Here is an 18,396-nt window from a genome sequence, read left to right as displayed (position 1 = left end):
GCACGCCGCAGACCCTCCACATCCACAGACACAGCGGTGACGGGACAGCTTAGGGCCTCCGGGGAATCGGACCCAAGTCTTCACGTCCAAACCAGTCTCGGGCGCGGGGGAGCCACGCCGGCCGGGAGCCCTGGGACGCGCAGCCGGGACGGGCCCAGGCCTCACGCTTGTGGACACACTCGCTCGGCCCCCGCGGCGCTCTGAGCCTGCTGGACGGTGTGCGGCCACACCCGGAAGCACCTGGTCTGGGGGAGTTCCGTGTGGGTTCAAGGTCAGAGTCTGGTGGACGGGGAGCGTGGCCCCTCTAGCCCTGGGGGTCGCTCTGTCACCGGGGCTGGTCTCTGTTGCATGAGCTCTCCAACCGCTGGTCCTCCAGCTTCACCAGGTGCTCCAGCCTGGCCGCCTTCATCTCCCCGAAATGAGCCTGAGGGACCCAGGGTGATGGAGGGCAGGACACGAGAGGGAGGGGCTGGCTTCCCTCCCCCATCCCTTCCAGCCTACTCCTGGGTCCTGCCAGCCGTGGGCTGAGACCTCCGGGAGCCTCCCGGCCTATCCCCTCTGCAGCCCCTGCCTGGCCCCGGGCAGGTCCTTGGAGCACGCCCGCTGAGGTATGGTGCAGCGCCATGTGCAGGGGTCACTTCTGAAGGGAAACAGCCAAGAAAACGCTCCCGTGAAGACTGACGGTTGGGAGGGACCTCCCGGCGCCCATGCTCCGCTGTCCTGCCTCGAGTGCAGCCGCTGGCCCTCCCGAGCCTCCTTCCACGGGCGGCCACGGCGCAAGCCTCCCCTTACTGGGAACACAGAGCCCGCCTCGCTCAAGCAGGTGAGACAGAGAATAGATTTGGAAAAGCTCATCTGCCCCCAGATGCCGTGTCCAAGGACAGATGGCTCCAGCTGGCCGAGGCAGGGGGTCGGCATGTCAGCAGACAGACCCCTCCGAAGCCCCTGGGCAGGGTGCACCAGCAGAGACAGTGTGCTACCCCCCATGCGACCTGGCCACACCTCTCCCCAGTGACAAGCTGCGAAGGGCAGGGGCGTCCCGAGGCGGCACACCAATTGAGCGTGTCCAGTTCTAATTTCAGTCGACGCAGCAGGCTCCGGCCCGGCACACCCAGGCCCCTGGGCTGCTGCTTCTCCACGGCCCTTCCCCCACCTGCTTTATCTTACATCAGTGACAGTCACGGGAAGGGCACTTAACTGTGTCACCATCTTTTTTTTTTTTTTTTAAACTCAGTTGCTTGCTTCTTTTTTTTTTTTTAAAGCATTATTCATTTTAATTAATTAATTTATTTATTTATTTTTGGCTGTGTTGGGTCTTCGTTTCTGTGCGAGGGCTTTCTCTAGTTGCGGAGAGCGGGGGCCACTCTTCATCGCGGTGCACGGGCCTCTCACTATCGCGGCCTCTCTTGTTGCGGAGCACAGGCTCCAGACGCGCAGGCTCAGTAGTTGTGGCTCACGGGCCCAGTTGCTCCGCGGCATGTGGAATCCTCCCAGACCAGGGCTCGAACCCGTGTCCCCTGCATTGGCAGGCAGATTCTCAACCACTGCGCCACCAGGGAAGCCCTGTGTCACCATCTTAAATGGCAGGTGAACTGTTTTCCCCTCTGGGTTTCATAAAATAAAACACAGTTGGCAGTTGAACAATGCGGCGAGGAGTGGCGGCGGGATGTTAGGGGTGCCAAACCCCGCCTCGCCCCGCACAATCAATAACCCGCCTACAACTTTACCTTCAGTCCCGCACCCTGGGTCTGCGGCACAGACAGCGCAGCGCCGTGGTGCATATCTACTGAAAAACACACGCGCCGTTCAAACTCATGTTATTCAAGGGCCCACGGAGGCCAGGGCTCCCTGTGTCAGCCCAGTGGCCAGAGCCACGGCCATGGGCGCGAGGGCTGCAAGGGGCCTTGCTGAGACAGCAGCTTCGTTCCTACCACGGCTTCCTCTCTGCTGTCCAACACACGCAAACCACACAATGACGCCACTTTCCTGCTTCCTCAAGAAAACTGAGTCAAGATCCGCGCAGCCCTCAGGAACCGCGCTGTCATCACAATTCCTCAAAACCCCTCGGACCCTGACGCCTGACATGCTCGGCCTGCACGCCCGCCCCGCCCCCCCTGTCTTGGGCCCAAAGATGCAGCCTGTGCTCCCAGGGGGCTGGGGGAGCACGCAGTGGTCGCTGTGTGGCAGTGAAGGGACCTGAGCACGTCCTGAACCCAGGAATGCTGGAGACCCTTGGTGAGAGAGAGGGGAAAAGGCTGCGCCCTCAGAACCGGGCTGCGCCCCCAGAACCGGGCTGCGCCCCCAGAACCAGGTGTGCACCTTAGGGATGTGCCTTCTCTCCCTGACCCGGCCCCACGGCCCCTGGGCTGCTGTCCAGCACATCCGGTGGCAACGCCTGTGAGTCTGTAGCCCCTGGCTCGTGGGCCCCAGGTTTGATGACTGGTGAAGCTGGGTGGTCAGTCTGTGGGGATGGGGGCTTCTAGGTATCTTCGGAACGTCCTGTATTTAAATAATCAAACTAAACATGGGTCCCCGGTCAGGGGCCCCGCCTGCCCCCCACCGCCTCCCCGCACACCGTCCGAGCTGCTGGGAGGGGCGCCCAGGCCTGTACCTTGACTGCCTCCTGCAGAACGCCTGTTTCTCCTCCAGCAGCGCTGCAGCCCAGGGTCCAGGCGCTGCCGGGGCTCGCCAGCTGGGCCCCGACTGAAAAGCAAACCCAGGGCCCTCGGCCCGCGGGCCAGCGGAGGTGGGGCTGGGGGCGCAGAGGGCTCGACATGGGGCCCACCCTCTGTGTGCCCAGCAGCCCGTCTCCTCTGGAGCCCTCTGACTCCCAAGGGTCTCCGCCCCAGAGGGCGCTGAGGGGCTCGGCAGGCCTGCAAGATGAGCGGACCGCCAGCTCAGGGCCTAAGGCTGGGAGAGGGGCACACAGGGGCGCGGTGGGATGGGGGGCTGAGCCCACACCGACAGCACCACGGGGGCACAGTCGGGCCTAACGTGGTGCCCAGGCGCAGCCCTCGGTGCCCCTGAACGGCTTCCCCGTTTGGAGAGGCGACCATTGAACGACGGCCTCCCCGCACGGCCTGTGGACAGGGCCCAGGGGCGCCCACTTGTGTGTGTGGGGGTGTTGGCCATTACCAGCGTGTGCAGAGGCGGTGAGCCCCACCCATGGTCTGTCAGTGTCGCCACTGGAGGCTCCTGGGTCCTGCAGAGGGTTCAAACGTTGTGCAGGGAGACCGGCGGGAGGGGCTGACTCTGCTGGGTCTCCCAGTCAAAGACGGGGAGTGGGGAGGGGCTGACTGGCGGGGGCTGGGCCTGAGCACTTCTGAAAAGGGAAGCAGCCGGGTCAGGCTGGAAGGGGCCCTGGCCTGGGCCTGCACTGGCGGCGCAGCCAAGACTTCACTGCAGGCTGGGCCCCAGGGCCGTGGGGACCTGGGGCTGCATCCCCACTTATTTCCTGGTTTTACTCTCTCTTTGGCAGATAACGAGCCGACGTCCAAACACAGCAGGTTCCAAGGCTGTACGACGGTACCCGCATGTCCAGCCCTGCCGGGCGGGTCCTCGCCGGCCTCCACCTTATCCCTCACTGCACACAAGACCGGCTCGATGGCCCCAGGCGTGCTGGCCTCCACCTTGCCGATCTCCTCCTCCGAGACACAGAAACCCAGCTTGTGGAGGACTTTCCTGCAGAGGAAGCAGGGTGCAGCCCTCAGAGCAGAGCGCCCCGCGGAGCCGGGCAGCGGGGCTGGCTCGCCTCCGCGCAGAGGGGCCGGGACAGGGGCACCTGCTTGCCCCACCCCGGTACCCACAGAGACCCGTGGCCATCTCGTTCCCGGCCGCCCCATCAGGGGTCACAGGACACATGGTGCCCTGTGCCTTCAGGCCAGGCGAGTCCCAGCCTGGGCCACCACCTCCCCGATAAGTGTCCCAGGGACTCTGCGGAGGACTCATCCTCTTTCCCGAGTCTCCTCTGTTCTGGGCGGAAGTCCTTCTGGCTCACCTCCAAAGTGCTCAGAGCCTGACCTCTCACCACATCTGCCTGCAGCTGCCATCCTCTCGCCTCTGGGGGCGGGGTCAGCCCACCCCTCCTCCCCCTTCCCCAAAGCCCCCTCTCTCCTCAGAATAAGTCCTCGACCCTGCCACGGCAGTGACCCCCCCCCCAGGCAGTGTCCTCCGAGGACCCTTGGTGACACCCCCTCCCCACTGCAGCCCCACTCCGTTCACTGTCACTGGCTTACAGGTTCTGCCTCGTTGTCCCTCATGTGACTTGTCACAGCTGACACTGGTCCCATCTCTTCATTTATCTGTCTTCCCCACAGACGGACACCCCACGAAGGCAGGGGCCCATTTACTGCTGTGTCTGCTGGGCCTGAGCAGAGCCTGTCAGCCAGAGTTGTTGGCGGGCGGGTGGGTGGGTGAGAGGTGTGGTTAGCATGAGCTGGTCACGAGGTCAGAGGGCAAGGCTGGCGCCCCGGTGAGCGGGTCTCGAGCTGACCGGTGCCATCCTCTTGGCGGGGCGCCCCAAGGAGCCCCAGGTTGGACTGGACGGTGTCAGGGAGACCCACAGCAGGGACGCAGCCTGAAAAGTTGTCCCAGGGGCTGGGAGGGGCTGGGGCCAGCCTTGGAGAGTGAGGAGTGGGGCCCCAGCAGAAAGGGCAGAAGGCCCGCCACGAAGCCCTGCCTGTTGGGAATGCTCCAGTTGCTGAGCTGCTGGAGCGTGTTGCAGGTGGGGATGTAGCTGTGCATGTCCTCAAGCCGGGGGCGGAAGAGCTTCACAGTCTCGGCCAGCATCACTGGGGCAGAGCGGGCAGGGGCGCGAGGTGAGCTAAGAGTCCTTGGATGCCTTAAATCATCAGTCATCCAGGGCCTCCGAGGCGGATGAGGACAGAGAGAAGTCCTGGGGAGCAGCCGCAGGGTGTGGGCGCCCCAGGGGAGAGGGCTGTGAGAGCCGGCGGGGTCAGAGGAGCTGCTAGGAGACCCCCAGTCTGCCCCATCCTCCCCCGGGGAACGCGGGGTCCGGGGGCAGGAGGAATTCCCGTGGCCAGGTTGAACGTATAACCGGCCCCTCTCTTTGCCGCATTCCTCCTCCTTCTGGGGCCATCGAGGCAGCGCCCCTCCCACGTCCTGCCCACTCTTTCCAGAGGCCCCTCACGCCCTGCCTCTGGGGTCTTCTGCATTTTGCAGGGAGCCCGGGGAGCGGGGACACTTCCGGGGCCGCGGCCCTTGCCTGGCCGTGCCGACTACCGGCACGTCTCGCTGGCCGGGAGGGATGACCGCTGGGCTCTTCCCCTGAGCAGAGAGCGCCAGGACCCGGCTGACAGGCGGCGGCCCTGCGGCCTGGACCCCCGGCGGTCACCCCGGCCCCCGGCCCCCGTCGTGGCCGCCGCCCCGCCCTCACCGCCGTCGCTGAAGTCCCGGGCCAGGTGGCGCTCGCGGCGGCTGAGCGGCAGTGCGTCCAGCCAGGCGTAGAGGCCACGGAGGGCGCCGGGCAGCAGCGGCGGCCGGGGCGGGGGGCTCGGCCTGGCGGCGCCCACCGTGGAGCCGGGAGGGTGGTCGGGCCGTTGCCGGGAGACGGCGGCGGAAGGGCGGGGCCGTTGCCGGGAGACCGGAGCGGGGTCGGAAGGGGAGGGGCGCTGCTTAGTTTAGGCAGAGAAGGGCTTACGATAAAGTCTAAGAAGAAAATAAGGGGAAAGTTTGACCTTACCCATTTACAGTAGACTTTTATTTTAACAAGCGTTGGACCCTTAAATCTTATAAATTCCACATTGTTTCGCATGCAACATTTTCCACCGATCTCCCGTCATTTAGAATTTGATCAATAATTTAATTGTAGAATACAAAAATTTCATTAAAGTTTTCAGCCCTACTGAATGTGCATCTGAGGTTTCCAGAGACCCAGACAAGACACCAGTGGCAGTCTGGAGGCACACGTGGGTGAGAAGGCACTGGCCTGGCCCCCGTTCCTGAGGTCAGGACAGCAGCCGAGGGCCCAACCGCGGAGTCCTGGGCGGAGAGGGCCTGGGCTGTGACCGTGGGGTGAAGAGTGACCTTGGCCATGAGGAGTTGGCTCTTCCGCTAGGACTTTTCACAGTGGACCCAGCCCTCAGGGAGGGGGACGGAGGGCCTGGGGCCAGGCAGCTGGTCTGTCAGTGCTGGTGGCGAGGTCACATGACCACAGGCAACGTCCAGACAGGCGCACAGATGCCCCCCAGGGTGCTTTGAGCTCAGGCCCCATCACCTCCTCTGGTCGGGGGGTTTCAGAGCAACCTTTGGGCCAACAACTCCCTTGGAAAAGGAAGAAAGAACTGACATTAAAAACCATCTGCTACAAAGAGCACAGCTGAATCTAATTTCCTTTTACTTTTCTTAAAATTTGGATCCTCAGTTCATCCAACGATATGACTGGGCTCAGAGCTCAGAGCTGAGTGGAGACAGCCCGGGTATTAACCTGATGCTTTATCAAGAATAGACTTCTGTGCTTACACTAGTGGAGAAAAAGACACAGTAACAGCTGGAAGAAGCGGCAAGCACCGAAAAGTCCTCTGACAGGGTAGAGGGCGGATGTTATACCCTCTCAGGGCTGTGCCCCAGGCAGCCAGATGGGGAAAGACAGCTCGCTCTGCCCGGCGAGGTGGGCACTGCCCTGTGTGTGAGGGCCTCACCTGAGTGGGTCCAGGCTGGGCCCCTCCGGCCCGGGGCTTGACAGGTGGCATCGGTGGAGTGCAGGTTGGCTTGACGACCTGGAAGGAGGTAGACACAGCTGATGGCCAGCTGGACCAGGGCGCCAGCTTCCGAGCACCTTCTAGAAAGTTCCCTGGGTGCTCTGCTCTGCTGCAGACCGGACTGCACGTTTCTCTTCGCTGAGCTCTCTACAGAGAAGTGCCCCCAACCCCCTCCCCACCCACAGCTGCCACTGCCCCGGAATGAAACCGAAATGTGGCAGGGCCCCCATTCCTGGGCCCATCGGCTTATCTCACTGCCCCACCCTCTTCCCTCAACTCCCCCACCCTCTTCCCTCAACTCCTCCCTCCACCCTACCCCAACATTACCCAGGAAAAGCTCTTAAATTGCCAGAATGTGTGTCTTTGGAAGCTCTAAAGCGAAGGATCCACTACTAGAATTTGCATTTGTTTGCATCTCAGCTTTCCCCGGGGCCAGGGCTGGGATGGAGAAGGAAGACCTCCAGCAGGGGCCCTGCTCAGCCCAGGCAGCTCATTCCAGCGCCAGGGGGACGGGGTGGGCCCAGCACACTGAGAAGGGCCCTGCTGAGCAGAGAGGGAGAAGTCGCCTGCACTTTCCTCCCCCAGCACAAGTCCCTGGCTGCCACCATTTCCTTGGCCAGAAATCTCTCTGCCCAACCCCCCTTCCCTGTTTGGCCTGTCAAAACCCCTCCTAAGACTTTTTTACGGACTATTTTTGTAACTTCACTGTAACTCTAAAATTAATTCAAAATAAAAAGCAAAAAATAGAGAATCTCCGTTAAGCAAACGCCACAGTAATGGTTGTTGTAGGCGAGATCCACCCACGGAGGCACCGCGGGTCAGTTTAGAAAGTAACCAGCCGGGCATCGCTCCAAGTATCTCCACGACATTAACCGCTAAGGGAAGACGGGCCCTACAGAGATTTAGAGCCCTGCAGACACCACTGCAACCAAGTGATGACTCCACACCGCCCGGCGGACAGGCTGCCGCGGGGCCCCCCAGGCTCCTGGTGGGCGGAGAGAGGAGCCTGGGTCTCCCTGCCTCACAATTTGCCAGAGCAGGTGACCTCCCCGCCTGCCGGGAGGTGAGTGTGCCTGTCCAGAGGTGCGCAGGACCCGCGGCAGTACCCATGGGGCTCCCAGCAAAGGAGGGGACCCGCCAGGGCCAGACCTCAGGACAGGCGGGAGGGCCTCCCGAGCGAGCCCAAAGGCAGGGGGCTTGCTGGGGCTCCAGTGACTCACATTTGGGAGAGACCCTTCCCAAACCCCTGAAGCCTCAAACCAAAGGGAGCACCACGATGGAGCCCACGGCCCCGCACACCCCTGTGCCCCTCCCCCGGTGGTCCTCTCACCTGCTTGGCCTTCAGCACCGGGAGGGGCTTGGTGGGAGGAGCAGGTCTGAGCTGGTGGGAAGGGAGGAGCGGTCAGGACCCCAGTTCCCCTGGGTTCAGTTCATGTCGGCCCCCTGAGGGTGCAGTGGCCACCACCCTAGGGTCCCTGGCCCACCAAATCCAGCCCCAGACCCTCCGCCTCCCAGGATCTGCTTTATGCCACCGCGACGGCCCCTCTGCCAGCCCCCCACTCACCTGGCCCGGGGCCTGCCGGGTATACACAGGAACTGGGGACGGTGGGCTGGACATAGTGGCTGGAGGCTGCAGGAAGGTGGCCGTGAGCCTGGGTCTCAGGGCGGCCACCTCCAGGGAGCCCTGGCTTCGGAGCTGCCCCCAACCCAGCTGAGGACCCAAGGTTCCGGCCCCTCCCAGAGTGGGAAGAACAAAGCCCCGTGTGTGCAGAGGGGGCACCATCCTGCCCCACCGCTGGGCAGGGCCCTGAGTTACGCTCCCTTCCCACAGCCCTGGGGACGCACACAGGCGCCGCACGGCAGCGAGGGCGTCTGGGCCTCAAAACCGCCCCGAGGTGGACCTCGCAGAGGCCTCGAGCCTCAGCTTCAATTCTGTCACCAGCTCCACTCGTCCTAAAGCCTCGTTTTGCCTCTAAGTGGCGGTCGTGGTGGCCACTCTAAGCCCCAGGGGACCGCATCCTGGCCTGAGCTTTGGGGTGGCCTGGGGAGCCCGTCGGGGATGCCTGGTGCTTACAGCAGGGCGTGGCCACTTAGGGGTCACCGTGGAAGCCGTGGGTTTGGGGGGCTGGCTGGAGTGGGAGGAAAGGCCAGGCTCTGGGGGCCCCCTGGTGGGAGCCGGGTCCCTGCCCTTCACGGGTGTCCTGTGCCCCTCGTGGAACAGGGGGTTGGAGAGCCCCATGGCCGTCTTGGCTGCCACATTCCTGGGGAGAAATAAGATGGGTCAGTGCTTCCTGGCCTCAGGATTCAGCCCAGGGACTTGGGGCTCCTGGGCATGGGAACCCTGGCCTGGCCAGAGGCCCACTCAGCTGCAGCTGCCCCTCGGGATGTGCCAGTGACAGCCATGCGCAGAGGGAGAGGCGGCCTCACGTGTCCTGGCCCCATTGGCTCTGGGGTCCAGGTGGGCCCGCAGGAGGTACTTGGAGGCCACTGGGCAAGTGTGTCCTGCTGCGGCCAGCGTGGGGGTCGAGGTCCCCCCAGAGTGGGCACCGGGGACACCCAGAGCCCAGGGCAGGCTCAGAGCGCAGTGCCCACCGAGGGCGGTGGGCCGGCGCCCACTGGGGTGCGAGGGGGAGACGGGGTCCTCTCTGCGTTTCCACGTCACCAACCTGTCACCACAACCCGCACCTGCTCCCGTGTCAGTGAAGGCAGGGGGCCCAGAGCACATTCTCCCCCTCCAGCGGTGCAAGCAGGCGACTCACTCTGCACACACACGCTGACGCTCTGCAAGCCCAGAGCTCACGCACCTCCTTCGGACGGGGGTCTGGGCTTTGCGGTAGATGACCACGCCTGCCAGGGTCAGCGCCAGAGGCACCAGGAGCGCCACAGGCACCAGCACGCCCACCAGGAGGCTCCCGGAAGCTGTGGGGACACAAGAGGCCAGGTGCCACCAGGGCCGGACGTGCCTCGAGGCAGCAGGGGCTGGGAGGGTCCGCTGGCAGCTCAGCGCCCGTCCAGGCCAGCCTGGGGCCAAGGAGGGGCCTGAGGAAGGTGCCCCCTCCTTGGCCACGCCAACAACCCAGAGCCCTGGGCCCCCTGCGAAGGCCAGGGCCATCTGAGGACCCTTGGCCCTGAGAACCGGTACATGACGCCAGCGCTCTGGGCTCTCAGGGGACCGGTTGGAGGGCTTGGCAGTGGGTAGCCCCAGGCCCTCAGTGACGTGGGTGCAGCCAGGCCAGGCCCTGTAGGCCTGACCACTGGGGAGGAAGACACCTGTGGGGGTGGGAGGCCCCGAGGCTCCCGGGCCCAGGATGGGGCGGATCACCCGGCAAGGAGCTGGCGCTGTCCCACGTTGCTCCTGCAGCCCTCCCTCTGGGACGGGCCCCCCTCCTCCCATAGGGCCGAGGTGGGGACTCGGGATCCTGGTCCCCGCTCCAGACCTGTGGGGTCCGGATGCCGGGGGCTGCAAGGCCACATCTTCAACATGCCCCTCACGGTTTAGGGGCACACGGCCTCCTTCTCGGCCCCTCCCAGGTGGCCTGAGAAAAGGCAGGACACCCGCAGCCAGACCCCACTGGGCTTGTGAAGGTGTGTGAAGGTGCAGGGCGGGGCGCAGGGCGGGGCACAGGGCGGGGCGGGCCCTGCCTACCTGTGCGCACGTTAGGCAGCAGCTCTGCGCAGTAGGGCGGGGCCCAGCCCGGGTGGCAGTGGCACTGGTCCTTGTGGTTGCACACCTGGGGGACGACCAGGCGTCAGGGCCTCCAGACCCCAACCTGCCGCACTGCCCAGTGCCCACTGAGGCGCCGGCTGCTCTGCTGGGGCCCCTACTGACAGAGGACAAGCTAGGGGTCCAGGACCGCCACCACCCAGGTTTCGTCAGATGTGCTGATGGCAGCGGCCCCTCCCCAGGTGAGGGAGGAGGGCTCTGACGGGACGCTGCGGGCTTTCTGAGCAAAGCAGGCATCGCCGCAGGACGGGCAGGGTGACTTCGGGGCAGGCTGTCCTCCTGAGACGGGGGCACAGGAGGGCACTGCCCCAGGCCCCCCGGTTTCTGGCCCTCAGAGCTCTGACCTCCCCAACGTCATAGCACAGGTTACTAAGAGCTCAGAATAGGACACTTAACATCAGACCGGCCTGGCCCACGTGTCCACCGGCACCGTGACTACCCCGGGCTTCCGTGTCTACACGGGACGCCCAGATCTCTGTCAGTTCCAGCCTCGGGAAGCCCCAGCGGGCTCCTGGCACAGTCCCAGGGCACCAGCCTCTGCCCTCTGTTTGTCTGGGCTATCCTAAGCACGGCCTGCGCATCTTTCAAGCCCAAAGGGCTGGTGGCAGGCCATCCCCTGGGCCCACGTACCCCATGGTTGCTACACCGGGCAGAGCAGTTTCTGGATCTGTAGACACGGAGGTCCTGGCAGAAGCCTTTCCAGCAAACCTGGAGGGCAGTGGGGGTCTCCGTAGGCAGCCAGTCTAGACTCCTGCTTGAAGCACCCCCGCTCTCCACCATCAACCAGAGTGGACCCAAAACCTGCGTCTGGGCTTCGGAGGGGCAGGCCACAGCCTTCACACCCCCGGTGGCCTCGCCCGCAGCCCATCTGCTGGCCGGCCTTGGCCACGGGGAGAGGCACTGCCCGGCCAGCCCTCTGCTGCCACCGGGGCCACAGAGGACTGGCCCCGCCCATCCCCAGAGGGCTTGCAGGACAAATAGTCTTTAAACCCATTAACTGAGAAGGGTCTTCTCCCGCACCCCCCGTGCGCCTTCCGAGTTTCTACCCAGAACAGAGCCCTTCTCCAGCCGCCACCGCCCTGCTCTGGGCCCCGCCAGCTCGCCCTGGGGTCCAGCAGCCCGACCGAGAGGCACGTCCGGCCCACCTGCTCCTTGCCACACTTGGTGCCTTCTGGCACTGGCTCGTACGCGCTGCTGCTGTCCTGGACAAGAGCCTGGCAATCACCCGAGGAGGAGGTGAGGGTGCAGGAACTCCGCTCCGGGGGCTTCTGCCCCCACGCACAGAACAGAGTGCCACACCTGTTGACCCTGAGGACAGAGGGACGTGCGTGGAGCCAGCTCCACGGGGACTCCTGCTCGGTGCTCACAGCCGTGCTCAGCGCACCAGGAGCTGTGGGTGAGGCCCTGGGTCCACTCGCAGGGGTCCACAGCCCAGCCGCAGTGACCCACTCTCCCAAAGGGCAGCATGCTCTGGCCCGGGGGTCCTGCAGGGCCAGGTAGGCCCCCAGAGAGGCCCCTGACTCAGCTCCCGGACTCCTCTGTGCAGAGGACTCTCCTGGTGGAAACATTCCGTGCCCTGGACCCAGGGGAGTCGGGCCACGGGTGGACGCTCACCTGCCAAAGTCCAGGGGGATCCCGCTCCTGCAGCCTGCAGAGATGCTGTAGCTGTAGCACGTCTCCGTGGCAACCCGAGCGCCTGCGGGGCAGAAGCAGGTCAGCCCTCCGGCTCAGGACCGGCAGCCATCCTGGCAGGCCTGAGGGTCCCATGACCGGGGCCCAAGCCCGCCTCACCTGGCCCCCACAAGTCCCGGCACCTCTGGGCCAGCGTGGGGCAGGCCCCGTTGTAGCAGTAGCCCCCCGGGCAGGGCGTGCCGTTCTCCCAGAAGGCGTCCTCGGGACACACAGGCTGCCGGCCGTCGCAGTACTCTCTGAGGTCACACTGGTCCTTTGCAGGGCGGCACGGCTCTCCGGCCGGCTTCACCTGGTTCAGCAGAGCCAAGCTCACCGCGGGAACGGGAGGCCCCCAAACACCCACGCCTGCTGCTGTGCCCCAGAACCCCAGGCTCACCCTGCACTCGTGGCAGCAGGTGCCGTGGGCACACTCGGCCCCCTTGGCCAGCAGGCAGGTGCTGGCATTGCAGCAGCGGTTCTGACACTCCTGGGGGGCGGGGGCAACGGCGAAGGTCTGAGTGGGCTGCACGCTGGGCCGGCCCCAGGCCCTCCCCTCGGGTGGTCTGGTCACTCCCACCCATGAGCCCTGCCAGTCGTTTCGGTGCCAGAGGACAGGAGGTGTCGCTGTGCGAGCGCAGGGCGCCCGGGGGTCAGGAACGGTCGCCCCAGCCTGTGGATGGGGGCCGGCCCCCCACGTGGGCGGGCGGAACGCCGAGGGCGGCGGCGGGGCCCGGCCCTGCACCTGGGGGGCGCCGCAGTCGCACTGCTCCCCACGCTCCACGAACTGGTTCCCACACACGGGGCCGCCCACCAGCCGGGCGGGGTCCGGCACGTCCACCAGGCAAGCCGTCCAGGCCTTCTCCACGAATGTCTCCAGGTCAGCCCGGCTGCAGTGGCTGAACTTTCTGGGGAAGTTGGAGCTGTGGGGAAGGGAGTCCCTGTCATCAGAAGGGTGGGTGGGTGGGTGGGTGGGGGCCGGCCGCCCGCGCCCTGGGACACCCCTGCTCGGCGGGGGGCCGTCGGGCGGGCTGGCTGGGGCCGAGCCTCACCTGATGCTGGCTGCCATCACGCAGCCGCCGCCGGCCCGCGGCACCGGGCAGTAGCAGTCCTGGATGTTCTCGTCGTGGTCCATGCCCAGGTTGTGGCCCATCTCGTGGGCCATGGTGCTCGCCACGCCCATGGGGTTCGGGCTGTGGTCCTACAGGAGGGGCCATGTTGGCTGGGGCCACTCTGGTGGCCAGTCCCCCGCCCGCCCCCAGCAGGCTGAGGGGCTCGGCGGTGCCTCCTGCCAACATCACTTCTTCAAACCTAAAGCGTCAGTGCATCCTTCGGAAGAGGCAGCTGCTCAGGTGTCCGGGGGACAGCGTAGGGACCAGCAGGTGGACCTGAGTCCTGAGGTCCCCCCTCACAGGCCCCAGCTCAAGCTCCGATCCCCACTCCCTGCCCCCCACCCCCGGTGGCCAGCTCCAGCCTCTGTCCAGCAAACCCAGCTGGATCCTCCGCACCTGGTTCACAGCCCCCGAGTCCTGGGAGCACATGGCGGACACCTTGGCCAGTCCCACGGTGGTCCCTGCGAAGTTGACCCCGCTGGGAAGGAGAGCAGTGTCTGCACGTGGACACCTCGGAACCCGCCTCCCCTGGGGGCCCCCTCGTCCCGGCGACAGCGTGGCCCTCCGCCCACTCACGTGATGAACTGCGCGTTGTCGTGCAGGTGCCGCCCCGCCAGGTCTTGCACCCGCCAGGACAGGAAGTTGCTCAGTGTGGTGTCGGCCTGGGTGCTGACGTGAATCTTGTCCCCACCGTTCCACATCTCCAGGCCCACAAGCACCACGCGGAAATTGAGCTCCTGATAAAGCTGCCAGAGGATAGGGAGCCCCGAGGGTCAGGTTCCAAGGGTGAGGCCAGCGAAGGGCCAGAGGTCCCCCCAGCGTCCGCTGAGGTGGGACAGGTCACGAGGGCTGGCGCAGAGTCCTAGCCCCCCCATCACCTGGCGGATGGTTCTACCGGCAGCTGGGCGCCCCCCATGGCCAGCCCTCGCCTCCTCTCCCGGTGCCCCAACAGGCCTCTACAGCCAGGGTTTCTGTTGGGCTGGGTGTGTGCTGCCGCGGGGTCCCGGCAGCCCCTGCTGAGAGGAAGCCCCCAGGGCGAAGCGGCCCCCACCTTGTCCACGTGGTTGACCACCTCCAGCACCCGCCGGCGCACAGCCTCTCTGCTCCCCAACCGCTGGAACTGGAGGACAGCAGACCCTCAGCTGCGGCCTGTCGGCCCACCTGCACCGCCCCCGCCCCGCCCCCGCCCCGCCCCACCCCGCCCCAGGTACCTCTGTGCTGTCCGTGACCACGAACAGCTCCACGTAGCGGGTCTCTCGGGGCACTGGCCAGTTCTGAGGGGTGGGGACAAGAAGCCGGTCAGCCACCCAGCCACAGCCCGCCTGTCCTCAGCCCGTCTCTGCACACTGAGCAGCTCCGGGCCCCGGAGCTGGCCCCGCAGTGCTGGGGGAGCCTTGGTGGGAGCGGGGGGGGGGAGGGGCGCTCTGGCGCAGACTAAGGAGCTGGCTCTGCAGCCAGCGTGCAGCCAGGCCCAGGCCCACCCCAGCCACGGGGGTGGCAGGCAGCGCCCCCGCTTCGCTGGGCACCCAGGAGTCTGGGGATGCACGGGCCAAGCGGACGGGGAAGCAGCGGGCAGGGCCACCCCTCACCCGGGGCCTGAGGGCCGCCGAGACCCGCGGCCCCAGGACGGCCTCCAGGCTGCTGTCGTTGACCCCGCAGGTGCCGGCCTTCTGCTGCAGGTGCTGCGCCTGGTACAGCGCGTGTTGCCCCTCTTCCCCGCCCCCATCCAGGGGCTCGATCAGGTGGACGGTGGAGCCGGCCTGGAAGAAGCCCCTGAGGCAGAGCGAAGCCCATGGCTCTGAGTTAGTGAGGGACCCAGGGCAGCAGCTGCCCCCAGCCCACCCCTCTCTTCTTGGCCTCAGTTCACTTCGCTGGAGAGTGAGACAGCGCTGGGCCCTGACGTCCTGACGCACCCCGCCTGGTCGGCAGCACCCACCTGAGGCCGGCGCAGGTGCTGAGGCTGGCAGCGGAGCCCTGGTGCCCCTCCACGTTGCCCTGGTAGAAGCAGTGGTCCTGCGGGAGGAGGGCATGAGGGCTCCGCTCCCGGTGCCCGCACTCCCCGCACCGCCACCACTGGCCTTGGGGAGGGTCACTCGGGGGGCCATACCTGCCTCGGCAGCTGCTCTGTCACCTGGGCGCCATCGGCGGCCGTGTAGGTCTCCACATAGCCCGAGCCCACCAGGTCCCTGGAAGAGAGCCCCCGTGATGCTCTGGGCCCCGCCTGCCTGTCCCAGAAGCCACCTCTGGTGTGGAGGAGAGGCTGGGCCAGGGAGCTGGACGCCCAGGACACAGGTGTGCTGGGGGCAGGGGTGGGAGCAGGCTGCAGGCTTAGGCCCCTGCTCACCTGTTCTTCCGAAGGTGCAGGGTGAAGGTGTGCCCTCGGGCCCCCAGGACGTAGCTCACACTCTCCGGATACAGGCCCTGAGCCGGGAGAAAAGGGAGGGGTCCAGAGAGAGGGGCCCTGCCCCGGCCACGCCCACCTCAAACCTGGGGGTGGGTAGCACCTGGCCAGTAGGAGGAGGTGTGGCCTCAGGCCGTACCGGAGGCAGTGGGCAGGTGGGGAGCTCCACCCGGAACCACCGCCTCGGGTGCCTCAGGCCTCGGTTTCCTCACAAGTCCACACAGGGAAAAGGAGAATGCCCCTTACCAGGAAGCAAGGGGAGGGGGGACACAGCCCCTGACAGGCAGCCTTAGAACCCAGGCGGCAGAGGTGACCCGCCCCTGCGAGGCCCCACCCCTTCCAGCCCTGGGCCCGACTAGAGGGGTGCCCCCAGCCCGCAGCTGACCCCTAGGACACTGTGCCCTGTGCCCGCACCCCGAGGTCAGGACGGGGCTGTCCTCGACACGCACTTGGGCACGTCCATCCGCACACCCGCCCAGACGCAGGCGCACACGTTGCAGGTCTCAGAATGCCCCCAGGCGCCCCGGGGAATCCCAGCCCCAAACTCCCGAGGGGCGTAAGCTACGCCCCTGCTGGGCCATCCCCTCCGGTCTCAGAAGAGTCTGACTCATCGCTGGAGTGAAACTGGGGAGTGGCCGCGGCTGGCGGAGCTCCTGCCCAGCCGGCACCCCCCACCCCCTGAGGCGGGGCGGCTGTGGCCCTGCCCAAGGGTAGGCGGGACGGAAGAAGAAGGTGAGCCCTGGGGGGAGGAGGAAGGCGGCCCAGGCAGAGACGGCCCAGGTGGGTTGTGAGCTCCCCAGGGGTCTGCCCGAAAGCCCAGAAGCCCGCCTGGCCCTCAGCCCCAAAGGCGGCCCCTCACGACTCGCTGGGCACACGGGGAGCTATCACCCTGCTCACAGACAGACACGGGCTCTGAAGGGCCGGGGAGGGACCCCCAGGCCAGCCTCCTGCCCAGGCTTACCGAGTGGGAGGGCAGGGCTCGGCGGGTGCGGGGTGCTGGCAGGCGCCGGGGCCTCACCACCTCGTACTGCTCCACGTGGGGCAGGCTGGCCCTGGGGGCGGCCTCTGCAGGAGAGGGGGGTCAGCAGGCGCACAGGGCACCCTCCCGCCCTGGGGGTCCCTCCCCAGCCTGCTGTGCGCCGGCACCTCCCCTTGGGGAGTCACCCGGCAGCGTGGGGACCGCAGACGCCGAGGCCGGGCTCCCCAGCCCAAGCCGGGTTCCGCGTGGAAAAGGCCACAGGAGCCCCGCCGTGGGTGGCGTCGGGCAGACTTGTGCCTGCCCTTCCCGGAGCCCACCAGGCTGCCTCCCAGACCCTGGGGAGGCCCGGACGGCCCCTCCTCCTCTCAGGACGAGGACACACACCGGCCCTGGGCGGCGGGGGGGGGGGGGGGGGGGGCGGTGCGGGGCGACAGGTCTGCCCGTCCAGCGCTTAGAGCTGACATTTTTCATCCCAACTAATCACATGACTGCATCTAACGGGGAACTGGCAGCCCTCTTCCTCAGGGTTCACCCAGCCCAGATCTAGAAGCTGCCCCGTATCCAACAACAGACAGCAGAGACCCAGCCCAGGCCGAGTTGGAAACCTACTCCCCAGGTGACTCTTTTCTCCCTCTTTCAAGGTGTTAATGGTTGTGTCTCTGTAACCGCTATCTGGCAAACCTCCCGGAGTGAAGGCCGTGGGGAGGGCCTGCCCCGTAAGCGCCCTCTCCCCCGAACCCCAGGAGGCTCTCAGGAGCTAGGGTGGGGGCCAAGGCCAGCAGCACAGTCAGTCCCCCCAGAGGAGAGGCAGGTCCCCATGTGGCAAAACAACCCCCTGGGGTGCCCCCAACCCCTCGGCTCCAGGCCACTGCTCCTCGGTCCTCCCTTCCCTGCCAGGCTGGGGGGTCCCCGTGGAGGTGGGCAATCCCCCCGAGGCCCCGGAATGGAGCCGAAGCAGCCAGGCCCTCCACCCCGTTCTGTCCCAGCCGGTCCCCACCTCCAGCGCAGGAAACGCCCAGGTGGCCGTTTCCCCACGCACTTCCCTTTTGAAGTTTCCGTGTGTGCACCGCCCAGGGCCTCCCCGCCGACTGGCCACCTGTATGCCGCCGAACCCCCGAGACCAGCCCAGAGCCCCGCGCAGGGAGCGGGGGTCAGGCGCCCGGACCAGCCAGAGCCAGACGCCCAGCGCTCACTCACCCTGTAGCCACAGCGCAGCAAGCAGCAGGAGCCCGAGGCCGTGCATGGCGGGGGGTGCGGGCGGGGTGCGGATCCGAACCCACGGTTCCGGGGGGCCGGGGAGAAGGAGCTCCGTGCTCAGGCTGGCTCTGGTCCCGCCCTCGCCTCTGAGGCTCGTGCCCTCGCGCCCCGCCCTGCCCCAGCGACCAGCCCCCTGCCCGCAGCCAATCAGCCCCTCAGGGCTGGGAGGGGCCGGACCTGGGTACCTGAGGGTGCATCCCGCCCCCACCCCGCCTCCCCGGTCTCCTGGTCCCCTGGGGCTCCTGGACAGTGTCCCGTGTCCAGTGCTCAGCACACAGAAGTTCTGTCAACGTGGACTGAATTAAGCAGGGCAGGTGGACAGACTACCCTGGGCCACTCCTGCCACCGCATCCCCCAGGCAGGTGAAGAAACAGGCTGGGGCTGCCGGGGCCCCGCGGGGGTGGGGCTGGGAGTGGAGGCCCTGCTGCGTGTGAGGGTGTGAGGCGTGCGAAAGCTCCAGCAGCCCGTGGCCAGCCCTGCTCCCAGGCTCCTGAGGCCTCACTGGGGAGACTGGGCAAGGGGAGCACACAGCGGGG

The 18,396-nt window shown here is 66.4% G+C and overlaps 1 protein-coding gene across 1 annotated transcript; it reads right to left on the bottom strand.

The window, feature by feature from the left end:
- Positions 1 to 5,736: 5,736 nt before the first annotated feature.
- On the bottom strand, positions 5,737 to 17,946 carry ADAM8 (ADAM metallopeptidase domain 8). Its single transcript, XM_059899214.1, has 24 exons — positions 17,801 to 17,946; positions 16,586 to 16,689; positions 15,568 to 15,644; positions 15,331 to 15,409; positions 15,160 to 15,236; positions 14,813 to 14,996; positions 14,435 to 14,497; positions 14,275 to 14,343; positions 13,800 to 13,969; positions 13,620 to 13,701; positions 13,164 to 13,312; positions 12,857 to 13,034; positions 12,512 to 12,601; positions 12,235 to 12,424; positions 12,058 to 12,139; positions 11,589 to 11,751; positions 11,074 to 11,151; positions 10,366 to 10,450; positions 9,524 to 9,638; positions 8,794 to 8,980; positions 8,284 to 8,349; positions 8,050 to 8,100; positions 6,660 to 6,737; positions 5,737 to 6,282 (listed from the first exon to the last, which is right to left on the bottom strand). The coding sequence occupies exons 1-24, from the start codon at positions 17,844 to 17,846 to the stop codon at positions 6,232 to 6,234; spliced, it is 2,514 nt and encodes an 837-aa protein (XP_059755197.1). The 5' UTR covers positions 17,847 to 17,946; the 3' UTR covers positions 5,737 to 6,231.
- Positions 17,947 to 18,396: the final 450 nt, after the last annotated feature.

Source organism: Balaenoptera ricei, chromosome 16 (assembly GCF_028023285.1).
Source record: "Balaenoptera ricei isolate mBalRic1 chromosome 16, mBalRic1.hap2, whole genome shotgun sequence".
In the NCBI taxonomy this organism is placed as follows: domain Eukaryota; kingdom Metazoa; phylum Chordata; class Mammalia; order Artiodactyla; family Balaenopteridae; genus Balaenoptera; species Balaenoptera ricei.
This window is presented reverse-complemented; position numbering and strand designations above follow the sequence as displayed.